General features: G+C 33.8%; 1 protein-coding gene across 11 annotated transcripts in view; it reads left to right on the top strand.

Moving 5' to 3' along the window:
• The window catches only part of Shawl (Shaw-like), a 278,379-nt gene extending 266,775 nt beyond the window's left edge, over window positions 1-11,604 (top strand). For 5 of the 11 annotated variants that reach the window (XM_073966835.1, XM_073966838.1, XM_073966839.1 and 2 more), the window contains 4 exons: window positions 3,019-3,229; window positions 3,748-3,912; window positions 4,998-5,102; window positions 11,034-11,604. In XM_073966835.1, coding sequence (XP_073822936.1) covers window positions 3,019-3,229; window positions 3,748-3,912; window positions 4,998-5,102; window positions 11,034-11,575 — 1,023 coding nt within the window. In that variant the 3' untranslated portion in view covers window positions 11,576-11,604. The remainder of the gene's footprint in view (window positions 1-3,018; window positions 3,230-3,747; window positions 3,913-4,997; window positions 5,103-11,033) is intronic. The other 6 variants (XM_073966837.1, XM_073966844.1, XM_073966836.1 and 3 more) reach the window with 3 other exon arrangements.
• Window positions 11,605-13,614: the final 2,010 nt, after the last annotated feature.

Raw genomic sequence — 13,614 nt, 5'->3', positions numbered from 1 at the left:
ACGTCAGTGATATTTTTCTATATAGAAAAATTGACGTCAGTGATATTTTTCTATATAGAAAAATTGACGTCGGTGATATTTTTCTATATAGAAAAATTGACGTCAGTGATATTTTTCTATATAGAAAAATTGACGTCAGTGATATTTTTCTATATAGAAAAATTGACGTCGGTGATATTTTTCTATATAGAAAAATTGACGTCAGTGATATTTTTCTATATAGAAAAATTGACGTCAGTGATATTTTTCTATATAGAAAAATTGACGTCAGTGATATTTTTCTACATATATAGAAAAATTGACGTCAGTGATATTTTTCTATATAGAAAAATTGACGTCAGTGATATTTTTCTACATATATAGAAAAATTGACGTCAGTGATATTTTTCTACATATATAGAAAAATTGACGTCAGTGATATTTTTCTATATAAAAAAATTGACGTCAGTGATATTTTTCTATATAGAAAAATTGACGTCAGTGATATTCTTCTATATAGAAAAATTGACGTCAGTGATATTCTTCTATATAGAAAAATTGACGTCAGTGATATTCTTCTATATAGAAAAATTGACGTCAGTGATATTTTTCTATATAGAAAAATTGACGTCAGTGATATTTTTCTATATAGAAAAATTGACGTCAGTGATATTTTTCTATATAGAAAAATTGACGTCAGTGATATTTTTCTATATAGAAAAATTGACGTCAGTGATATTTTTCTATATAGAAAAATTGACGTCAGTGATATTTTTCTATATAGAAAAATTGACGTCAGTGATATTTTTCTATATAGAAAAATTGACGTCAGTGATATTTTTCTATATAGAAAAATTGACGTCAGTGATATTTTTCTATATAGAAAAATTGACGTCAGTGATATTTTTCTATATAGAAAAATTGACGTCAGTGATATTTTTCTATATAGAAAAATTGACGTCAGTGATATTTTTCTATATAGAAAAATTGACGTCAGTGATATTTTTCTATATAGAAAAATTGACGTCAGTGATATTTTTCTATATAGAAAAATTGACGTCAGTGATATTTTTCTATATAGAAAAATTGACGTCAGTGATATTTTTCTATATAGAAAAATTGACGTCAGTGATATTTTTCTATATAGAAAAATTGACGTCAGTGATATTTTTCTATATAGAAAAATTGACGTCAGTGATATTTTTCTATATAGAAAAATTGACGTCAGTGATATATTTCTATATAGAAAAATTGACGTCAGTGATATTTTTCTATATAGAAAAATTGACGTCAGTGATATTTTTCTATATAGAAAAATTGACGTCAGTGATATTTTTCTATATAGAAAAATTGACGTCAGTGATATTTTTCTATATAGAAAAATTGACGTCAGTGATATTTTTCTATATAGAAAAATTGACGTCAGTGATATTTTTCTATATAGAAAAATTGACGTCAGTGATATTTTTCTATATAGAAAAATTGACGTCAGTGATATTTTTCTATATAGAAAAATTGACGTCAGTGATATTTCTCTATACAAAAATTGACGTCAGTGATATTTCTCTATACAAAAATTGACGTCAGTGATATTTCTCTATAGAAAAATTGACGTCAGTGATATTTTGCTATAGAAAAATTGACGTCAGTGATATCTTTCTATAGAAAAATTGACGTCAGTGATATTTTTCTATAGAAAAATTGACGTCCGTGATATTTTTCTATAGAAAAATTGACGTCAGTGATATTTTTCTATAGAAAAATTGACGTCAGTGATATTTTTCTATAGAAAAATTTACATCAGTGATATTTTTCTATAGAAAAATTTACATCAGTGATATCTTTCTATAGAAAAATTGACGTCAGTGATATTTTTCTATAGAAAAATTGACGTCAGTGATATCTTTCTATAGAAAAATTGTCATCAGTGATATTTTTCTATAGAAAAATTGTCATCAGTGATATTTTTCTATAGAAAAATTGTCATCAGTGATATTTTTCTATAGAAAAATTGTCATCAGTGATATTTTTCTATAGAAAAATTGTCATCAGTGATATTTTTCTATAGAAAAATTGTCATCAGTGATATTTTTCTATAGAAAAATTGTCATCAGTGATATTTTTCTATAGAAAAATTGTCATCAGTGATATTTTTCTATAGAAAAATTGTCATCAGTGATATTTTTCTATAGAAAAATTGTCATCAGTGATATTTTTCTATAGAAAAATTGTCATCAGTGATATTTTTCTATAGAAAAATTGTCATCAGTGATATTTTTCTATAGAAAATTTGTCATCAGTGATATTTTTCTATAGAAAATTTGTCATCAGTGATATTTTTCTATAGAAAAATTGTCATCAGTGATATTTTTCTATAGAAAAATTGTCATCAGTGATATTTTTCTATAGAAAAATTGTCATCAGTGATATTTTTCTATAGAAAAATTGTCATCAGTGATATTTTTCTATAGAAAAATTGTCATCAGTGATATTTTTCTATAGAAAAATTGTCATCAGTGATATTTTTCTATAGAAAAATTGTCATCAGTGATATTTTTCTATAGAAAAATTGTCATCAGTGATATTTTTCTATAGAAAAATTGTCATCAGTGATATTTTTCTATAGAAAAATTGTCATCAGTGATATTTTTCTATAGAAAAATTGTCATCAGTGATATTTTTCTATAGAAAAATTGTCATCAGTGATATTTTTCTATAGAAAAATTGTCATCAGTGATATTTTTCTATAGAAAAATTGTCATCAGTGATATTTTTCTATAGAAAAATTGTCGTCAGTGATATTTTTCTATAGAAAAATTGTCGTCAGTGATATTTTTCTATAGAAAAATTGTCGTCAGTGATATTTTTCTATAGAAAAATTGTCGTCAGTGATATTTTTCTATAGAAAAATTGTCGTCAGTGATATTTTTCTATAGAAAAATTGTCGTCAGTGAAATATAAAATGCTATTTTTTATATCATTTTCCATTTATTGTTATTTTCCATGTTGTTTAATTTGATTTCCTTTCATAATCTTTAGGCTCGCTCAAAATTACCCAAACAACGACGTAGAGTTCTTCCCGTAGAACAACCACGACGTAAACGTGAACAAGTTCCTGCAACAAGAGGTCGGACACATGCCTATAAACAAACCTCATTGGCTCCGGGAGGTGTTGTAGCCACAGGACACCACCATCCACATCCTCATCACAATCCCATGCTGAAGGAAGCCTTTGCCACAGCTAAAATCGGTAATGACATATTGTTTTAGATTTATCATTAATTGTCACTACTCCCCCTCCTCCCCCACACAACTTACTACTTACTGACTTACTATTCATCAATTCGAACACTTTCCACATGGTATACAATTCCTAAATGTATTATCATGATTGTGTAGTAGATGAAACTCTAAAAGCTATTATAGCGATGGCTTTATTGGCTCAATATAATTTTTCATTTGCAACATTTCCGTTTCTCAAACTATTCCTCCTCGGATCCCCCTAAAACTTTTTATGCGATATGAGTTGTTTTTATTGTTATTGATTGGGTTGCCTTATGTTATGTTTTGTTTTTTTTTTTTCGTTTTGTTGGGTTCATTCCTTCTGTTGTTTGTTTTGATGAAATGTAATCGATGTGATGTGTTGATTTATTGGTTACCATTTGGGTTAAATTTTTCTTTTTGTTGTTTTCCTTATCTTCCAATTCATCTTCTTGGTTTCTTTTGGTTTCACATGGTTTCTTTGGGATTATTGTTTTTCAATGTTAGAAACACATACAGAAAGCATGAATGGTGTAAATGTTAATCGTGTTAGTATTATAGAACGACCACAGAATCCTCTAGCTGGCATTGTAAAGCATAGTACTAGATCCGCTGAAACATCGATACAAACATCACCGATGCCTTTGAGAACGGGTCCCTCAGTTATTAGCTGTAAGTAGAACACCAAAACAAACAAAAAATAATAATATTAATTGACATACATACTATGTACATGAATAAGCACATTCATATATGTAAATGTTTTGTATACACAATATTAGACTGAATCTGCAGTCGGTAGAGTCGGCTTTTTATTGCCCTGCACCACCACATCCATACTGTTATGACGTTTTGCATTCAATAAAAAAACTAATTTCCATCTAACGTAATTCGTTATGTATTACAAAATATTCCGCCTAAAAGTATGCTTTCACAAACTCTTATTCAATTAAATTTTTATGTAAAATTGAAGTACAGATGGTGCTGTAAAAAATCTTTAAAATCAAGAATCTAGGGGGAATTTAAAATACCATTTCTTATATCACATTTCTTGCATAATTTCAACATCCCAGCTTTTTCCGGTACACTCATGTAGTGGTGTGGGGCATAATTACATACACATGTATAAATACAAATGATCCATAAAGCTTTTCACAGAAAAATAGAGTTAAAAGTTCTTTAGAAGAAGTTAAAACTTAGAATCTTGCATCCACATTGATGCACTGCTTCTCGTTCCCTGTGCCACAGACATAAGAACCCTTAGTGTTCATTACATTCTAATGTACATAAATGCAAGAAATACATGAATAGACATACACATCGTATGTACAAATGTAAATGTAAGCAAAAAAATAAAAAAAAAAACACACACATATGTAAACATGTAAGTGTATATTCAACAAGTCCATTACATTATAAAAAATTTCCATAATTGTTTTGCTTGGATGCGTTTTGTTGCTAACCAAACACCACCACCACCCCCTTAACTAAAACAGTATGCCAAAAGCAAACAATAACAACATCAGCATACACAAACACATACTTACTCACAACATAAATTTGAATGTGTTGTACAAAAACAGAACAAACGCAAATATGGTATCCCCAAAATGACTCTTAAATGGACTTTTAATATCGTTTTGAATAATCCAATTTTTGTGTATGTTGTCCACTTTTACAATAACTACAACAACAACAAATAAAACATTTGCACTTAATTTAGTGTTTGGCCTAATCGCTTTTTAATTTCTTCCCAGCGGACTTTTTAAGTGTACCGGCAATGCAGAGCCTACAGCCAAGGGCAGCCACTACAGGCAGCGATTATCTAATGCCGTTGCAACCTAAATTGCTTGCATCATTGGGTAAGTAAAACGTTTGGTTTTGTTTGTTTCGGTTTAAAGGATTGTGCAGGGATTTTATTTGGAGGGGATTACGTAGGGTCTTTTTTAAGGAAAGGTAGAAAAAATAGTTGAATATAACTTTTATGTAGGGTAATTAAGACGACACACAAAAAAATGTCAAGTTGCAAAATATGTTTCCTAGAACAAGATGGAGGTCTGTTCAATATCCTGGACACGAATCATACTCATCGCACTCAAGAAACGTATTTAATGCGAGTGAAGTTACTAACCAGAGATAATTATGTTTCGTTAAAATTCCGTTAGGGGTCACAATTAAATCAATATCACTGACAAGAACCTCATGAAGAATTATGTGTATTTTCAATGCCCTAATCCGAAATACGTTGAATTTGGTAGTACCGTTGCTATTAGCTTAGGCGACATTAAGCCGTTCGGCTCTGGATCTGCACAAGGCGTTCGATACGGTCAATCATATAATGCTGATCTCCGACATCATGCATTCCACCATTCCATGTCACGCGTACTGGTAGGCAAGCCTTCGTCGAATTCTGAGGACAAAAGTAAAAACAACACAAGATCAAAAAGGGAGTACCGCAAAGCGACCAATTTTATTCTATCTTTATCTTGCGAAACTCCCCAATCCACTAGCAAATATTTCGATGGTGTCGTACGCTGATGACTGTTCCATAATTGCATTAGGCGTTATCATTCACGACGTAAGTGCTTAGACTTCGGAATATGTAGTCGCCGTCAATAGTTTTTTCAGGTAGCGCAATCTTATTTTATCTCCTACAAAGTCATAAGAGTCCTATGCAGTTCCTGGAAACGAGAGGTAAATCTAGACCTCGATATATACAATCTTCTTGACTTCTCGTCACACGCCGCGTATATAAACCAGAAAGTGTAATCTAGGAATAAAGTTATTAGAGAACTAGGTGGTACCACCTTGGGCTGTGATAAGGAAATATTGGCAACACTGTATAAAGCCATCGGTCTTAACTATGCAGCTCCAGGAAGTCCAGACAATAGCGACACACAATGGAGAAGATTGTAAATCCAAAATAAGACGCTCCGAGTTACAGAGGGTTTTGTCCAAATGTGCAGATCATAAGGATGGTGTCAGTCTGCCTTGACATCCCACCCATGAAAGAAAATTCAATTTCACGACACATACACAAGGAATTCTGGTGCTACGAGTAGAGTTGTGTCGTTCCCGAACGAACTAGTTCAAAGGAACTACTCCACAAAAGGAACGACCGGTACTAGGTCCGACTATGCGGTTCAGCTAGTTCCTTTTGCTCCCTCGTTCGTTTTTTCTCCCATTTTTTGCTCTTCTCTTTCAGTTAGTTCCATCAGTTCATTTAAAATCAGTTGTCTCTCTCTCTCCCTGTCTTTTATTAGTGAATAAGAAATCTCATAGTGCCATTTCGTTTTTCATTTCTTACTAAACTGATCTTTGCCGAATTAAAAGAAGCAATTGAAGTATTTTTAATTAGCAAAACGATTGTAAATTTGTTTTAAATATTTGTAATCTACCATGAAGAAAGACGAAATTTTTTTTTCTTTTGTTTTGATGAAGAAGAAGCACGAACGATATGAACTGAGTGAACGAGTATGAGTGTGGGTATACATATAAAAGTTGGTACTAAAAGGAACTAACTGAACGACCTAGTTCCTTTTGCTAAACGGAACGGAAAAGATCGAACCGCAAAAGGAACGAGATTGCCCCACTCTAGCTACGAGTGCTGAACGATAACTATTTTAGCCCTAACAATGAAAACGCGAATATATACCATCAAAAATAGTTTTATTGTTTTCTAAAGTAGTCTCCAGCATGATTTATACGCTTTTCCATGCGCTCAAACCAATTGTTGAATCCCTTTTCCCATTCCGATTTAGGCACCTAAAAACATGGTTTTTGAACGCTTTTACAGCATATTCTGGCTACGAAAATCGTTAATCACGCCTTTTTTTCTTGAATTGCTGAAATCCCCAGTCAGGGCTGTATGGCGGATGGCCCATAAATTCCACGTTTTGTCCGGTCATACAGGTGCTGGTTTGAATCTCGTATGTGAGAGCTCGCATTGTCATGACGCAGAATGATTCGTCTTCTCTTGTTCGATCGACAGGAGACCATTTGCTTCGAAGTGTTTCTTACATTAACAACAATCGTTGGATTTGGTGCGCTTCCGAATACCTAAACGGTCGGTTTCCGTTTTGTCGTCTTTATGCAAAGAAAGTGTTCTCTGCGTCATCTATTGTGTCCACTTCATACTATAGACAGAAGGGGAGCTGTGTTTTCCTTGTTTGAACATGTACTTCCGGAAATACATATGACCTGAGAGCAACTACTTTAGGTACTTATTAAAGCTTCCATTCTTCCTTTCCACGCATGTTCTTAAGGTTGGGATAAGTTTCACCTTCCATCTGCCATAAGTTTCGCTGCTCTATTTTGTCTGCCATTTTACAAAAGTCTTATTTCGTATTCGAGCAAGGTTTTCAGTTACATATTTGCTTCATAGATGTTTAGTCGCTCTTCTGCCATTAAGTGTAGGAATTGTGTGCCCGCTATGACTTGTGCTACAGGTCCTGAATCTCTTCGGCATGCAGATGGAACTCACAACGCCGCCGTTCTCCGAACTGTTAATAATATTGTGCTCTGTGCTTTGTGGCCAGTTTCCAGTCTATGGATGCGAAATTTGGCATCCGTAGAGTAAAACACTATTGCAAGTCTACACTAAGAACTTTCTATTCATGGGGAGTAGCGTACCCCACTAGAAACTGCAGCGTGTACTTTCGTAACGGATTGAACCAAAACCATAGTGTTTCGGCAAGCGGGTGTGCCAACCAAGCATCGAACTTATGCTTCGGGTTTCATGCTGTTACAACAACTAGAAACGTGTTATGGAGTATATCTATTTCTGGAATTTCGTTGTAGCTTATGTTCAATAGGTCAGGAGCTAGGATGAAAGCCTGTGGCGGCACCTGATATGATTTGCTTTTGCTCTGTACCCTTGCTTGTATTATACGTCAGTGTCCCATCGCTTAGGTAACACTTGACTATCTTCATGACATGTAACAAGTCTTAAGGTAAAGGTCACATTAGGCAAATATTTGATTTTGATTTTTTGTTAAATATTTATCCCATGTGACCTTACCTTTAGGCTATTGAATGTGTTCTTTACGTCGAGATTGGTAAGTAGTTTTACCGGCCTGAAAAAAATTATTTCTCTGTCGGACTGCACAGAACACGTCGACAACATCGTTTATAGCTCCAACGGTCGATTTTCCAGGTCTGTATGATGAGGGAGCAGTTGGATCTCCTTTACTGATATAAATCAGCCGTTGCTCTTTCCACGAAGATGGAAAGATTTTCCCTAGAAAACAACGATTTTTCATATTTAATAGTATGTCTGGTGGGGCGCCGTCAGATCCACGAGCCTTATTAAAATATTTTTTAGTTTTCTTGCCGTTATTTTTAGTTCCTCTGTTGTTACCCTTGTGAGAGTGATAATGGGTTCCCTGATAAGACTTTCTGTTTTACTTACCACGTCCTTTTACAAATATCCTCCTCTTTGATCTGCGGACTCACAACTCATAACATTTATATTCTTTAATGAATACCCATGTTTTGCAAGAGATTCCGAGGTTGGACTCAATTTCATATTCAATCTTACTTTGTCCCTTTCTGTAAAAACGATTCCACATTACTTGACGGAGTTTGTTCTAAGCATTAAAAGACAGGAAGCTGCACCTTGCATAACCTATCGAGATCCATGTTTTTCGGTTGATGTTCTTGGTGATTTGTTCTATAACGCATTTGTGGACAGTTTTTTAATAATTTAGGCATGGTTCCATACCGGATCTGCTTTTAGGTTCTTAATACATATGACATTTGATTACCATACTTTTAAAATAGATCATAAGCATATCTTTTTAATGTTTTACAGTTTGTCCATCTGCTATTTTTATACCCTCCACCATAGGATGGGGGTATATTAAGTTCGTCACTACGTTTGTAACTACCCGAAATAATCATTGTAGACCCCACAAAGTATATATATTCTTGATCAGCGTGCAATTCTACATCGATATAGCCATGTCCGTCCGTCTGTCCGTCTGTCCGTCTGTCCGTCTGTGGAAATCACTCTAGCGTCCGAACGGATTGACGTAGGTTGATGAAATTTTGGGAAAATATGTTATATTTACGTAGGACTTTTGGTATTGAAAGCGGGCTATGTAGGTCCACGCTTTCGTATAGCCCCCATACAAAATGACGCGTGACGCGTCGTCGTTTTAAGGAATTTTTAAGATATTTAGCCCATTTTACCACCGAATTGGTTGTAATTTGGTACTTTGTGTCTCCAGAGGCCAAAAAATATTCCTACCAAAGTTGGGTTATATAGGTCCACGTTTTGGTATAGCCCCCATATAAGGCCCCATATAAAGTACGCGTCATTTTAATATATTTTGAATGTATTAGACCCATTTGACCACAGAATTGGTTGTAATTTGGTATTTTGTGTCTTCAGAGGCCAGAAAACATTCCTACCAAAGTTGGGTTATATAGGTCTACGTTTTGGTATAGCGCCCACATAAGGCCCATTATAAAGTACGCGTCATTTTAATATATTTTGAATGTATTAGACCCATTTGACCAAAGAATCGGTTGTAACTTTGTATTTTGTGTTTCCAGAGGCTAAGAAACATTTCTACCATAAAGTGTTTATATAGGTCCACGTTTTGATATAGCCACCATAGGACGATATCCCCCGATTTTCGGTATTTTGAACGTTTTAGCTTCATTATCACACCGAGATGGCTGAAATTTGGTTTTTAGTCGTCTTTAGGCGTATAAAACTTTCCCCCAGAAATTTGTAGGTATAGGTCCACACCATCATATAGCCCCCATAGAACGGTACCTTCCGAATTTCGGTATTTTGAAGGTTGTGGCCACATTAATCCACCGAAATGGCTGAAATTTGTGGTGGAGGGTATAAAAAGTTCGGCCCGACCGAACTTAACGCTTTTCTTACTTGTTTTATATATAAATTTGTATCCTGACCATTTTCTACAGTATCTTCTTCAAATAATTGTTTCATGCAATATTTACCAGGAAAAACGACGAAAACGACATCTAGCTGTGAACATTCCCCCCGTATAATGCTTGTGATTCGTGTCTAGGGTATGGAGCATAAGGTTAATTTGGTGATCCCAAAACAGGGGGGTTCAATATGTTCTTTCCATCTGTGTTTTTTTTCAAAACTTTTGTTGGTGCCTTGTTGATCTGTTGAATAAACATTTACAAGGTAAATGGACGAAAACGACATCTAGCTGTGAACTGTATGAACATAATGTTGGTGATTCGTGTCTAGGATATGGTATATGGCAACGTACTATTTGGTCTGATTCAATTTTTTTCCTTTTTGCACTATAAACACCCTACTAATTGACAAAGTAGGTTAAATATTAGATACTTCTAAATTTTTAAACTAACTACAAAATGAAGAGTTTGTCATTTTCTTTCCAGTGAAATGAAATTAGTTTTTTATTTCCACCTATAATTGTGAAGGAAAGACTAAATAAATAAGTCAATTTGCGATATACATATATACAACAGGATGACGCTGAAAGCAACGGCGATGTAGTTTTGTTTTCGTGTTAATGAGTGATATCAAGTAACGCCCAATAGATGCAATCCGCCTTTGACTTGGATTTGTAAATTTACATTCATTTTGCGTTAGGCTCAATCAACAAGGAGTACCGCAGAGAAAGGCAACATGTGCACTATTATGCTACCTTTTCCTCCTTGATCATGTTATGTTATATTTTCAAATCTCTTTAATCCCTTCTCTTTAATATTCATCACCTACTAATAAATATCTCCTTAATATAAGCAAACCATTAAATCTTCTCTCTTTCCCGAAACAGAACAAAAGGACCATCAACAACACACCGTTGAACACAAAGAGAATATCGAACAGCAGCATTTACATCAGGGACTGCGGCATCGTTCAAATATACGAACAATGTTAAATGTTCCACCCACGGTTAGTGTGGTAAATACCCAAATGCCACCATGTGGTGATCATTCCAGCATGATAATGAATGCAGATATTGATACGCAGAAAAATGGCACCAGTAGCAGTCCTAGCAAAATGATTCCTACAGTAACAACAACACAAACACTGCCTATGCAACAACACCAACAAATCCAACACAATGGAGCCTCACCGCAGCATATGTGTTACACGAATTTTCAGCCAAAAGTTACATTGGTAAATGATGCCGGTAACATGGAAGATGATGATGATGACGACGATGATCATCAGGTTGAGGCTCTGTGTGGTAATTGCGATGCATATCGGGGAAATCTACAACAAGATTTAACAACAACAACTAGAAAACAAGAAGATCACAATAATGAGGCCAATAATAATAATGATGGCGATAGGGATCACATGGCTGATTAATTTGTAAGTCAAACTATAAGAATATGGAAGAGTGTTGGAAGACATTAAAGACAAAGAGTACATAAAGATATACAAACATACACCCACAAATACATAAAATGGAATGCTGATAAATTCAGGTCAAATTTTTAGATATTTTTTTAGCATAAAAATTAAATCATGGCAAAAAATAAGTTTCAAAGTTCTAGGCCAAAATAAGCACTCAAATAAGGGTTTCGTTTTTGAAAGTCATTGTTAATAATATTTGCTGTTTACGTTTGTCTTTTGAGTGGAATTTTTCAATATTAGTAAGCTTTAGTCCACCAAGCCTGTGCTCAAAGACCATTTGAATGTTAAATTACAGGTGTAGGTGGTTTGTGAGGGAGCACACGAAACATGAATTCAAATAAGACCTTCAATAGAGATAGATGGGCAGTAGCAACCTCTATCTATCTCTATTGAAGGTCTTATTTGAATTAATGTTTACGTATTGGTAAAATTTTGTACAGTTATCCTAGGTACAAACCGTTTATACTTTATATTGTTCACTGTCAAATCCAGAGGACGCTTCTGTCTATAATAACATTCCAGACAGTTAAATTTAGATGTCGCTTTTATTGGGAATGATGTTCATACTCTTTAATGCACGAACCTTTTACAGTTTGCTGATAAAGATATTCACTTTGTAAGAATGTCAGAGCTCGCTTCTTTCCCAGACATAAAACCTTATATAGTTTGTCGGTAAGGATATTAATTGCAGTTAATAATCAACGCTTCTAAGCGACCTCTGTCCTATCTAGGCTACGAAAGATCCGTGTCTTGAATTACAAGAACATGCAAGTATATTGTTACCTGTGAACATCGTAGCAGAAGGACCTTAGAGGTCACTTCTCTAGCTATGAGAGGAATTCCTCAAATTATTTTTGATATGAGTTTGCAGCTTAATTTATTTACAATGATTTTAAATATAGTATCAAGGTAGAAGCTTTTGTCTATGTTTTGTTACAGAGATGCAAAAAGATATATCTGGGCACTACGGTGAAAGAGAAATTGTTTTTGATTCAACCTACCTTGTAAAGATCTTATATTGTCTGTGCCCGGGTTATTTTTAACCGAATTACACTGGGTGCAATCCAACTAGTGAAATTGATCTGAAGAAACTCTATGGCCCATTATTACATCCTTTCGGTAATTAAATGTTAGTCGTTTTCGGACAGATAACCCGTTTTTCGTTCTTACATGTTTCCTATAACAATAAGGCCCGTTCTTACATCTTGTCTTTAAAGTCCATTTTTGTTATACCTTACTTTAAGAAAAGTAGGGAATAAAGTTAGCATTACCAGAGATTTGTTATTACATCTTTCATTTAAACTAAACGTTATTTTTTGTAAAAATATGGCAATATCAAGCAAAAAAATCTGTATACCTCAAGTTTTCTCAAATCTGATTGGTTGATTTGAATTTGCTGACAATTTTTTCTTGATTTTGGTGCAGCATACTCTCGGGCGCAGTTTAAATTTTAAAAGGAACACAAAGTTCCTTTTAATTTATCCGACACTCATTCTTAAAGCAAACATGTAAGAATAAAAAATGGGTTATCTGACCGATACCGGTCAATATTTAACTACAGAAAGGACGTAATAACGGGCCTAAGTGTCAGATAAATTAAAAGGAACTTTGGGCTCCTTTTAAAATTTTAACTGCGCCCGAGAGTATGCTTCACCAATCAGATTTGAGTAAATTTTATGTACACAGACTTTTTTTGCTAGATATTGCCATATTTTTACAAAATGTAACATTTATTTTAAATGACAGATGTAATAACAAATCTCCGGTAATGTGAACTTTATTCCCTACTTTTCTTAAAGTAATGTATAACAAAAATTGACTTTAAAGACAAGATGTGAGGACTGGCCTATATGTATTTAAACAAATAAAAGTCTCAATTTTAAATGAACGCTTTATCGCTTTAAAAGAAACAAAATATTTTAAGTTATTTTTGTCTTTTGTGAGTGGAATAGAAATCATGAAAATCATAAAAAATAGTGAAAAAATAAAAT

Source organism: Musca autumnalis, unplaced genomic scaffold (genome assembly GCF_047663935.1).
Source record: "Musca autumnalis isolate F117 unplaced genomic scaffold, ASM4766393v1 scaffold_2, whole genome shotgun sequence".
NCBI lineage: Eukaryota > Metazoa > Arthropoda > Insecta > Diptera > Muscidae > Musca > Musca autumnalis.
Note: the sequence above shows the minus strand (reverse complement) of the source record. Positions and strands in the feature narration are given on the sequence as shown.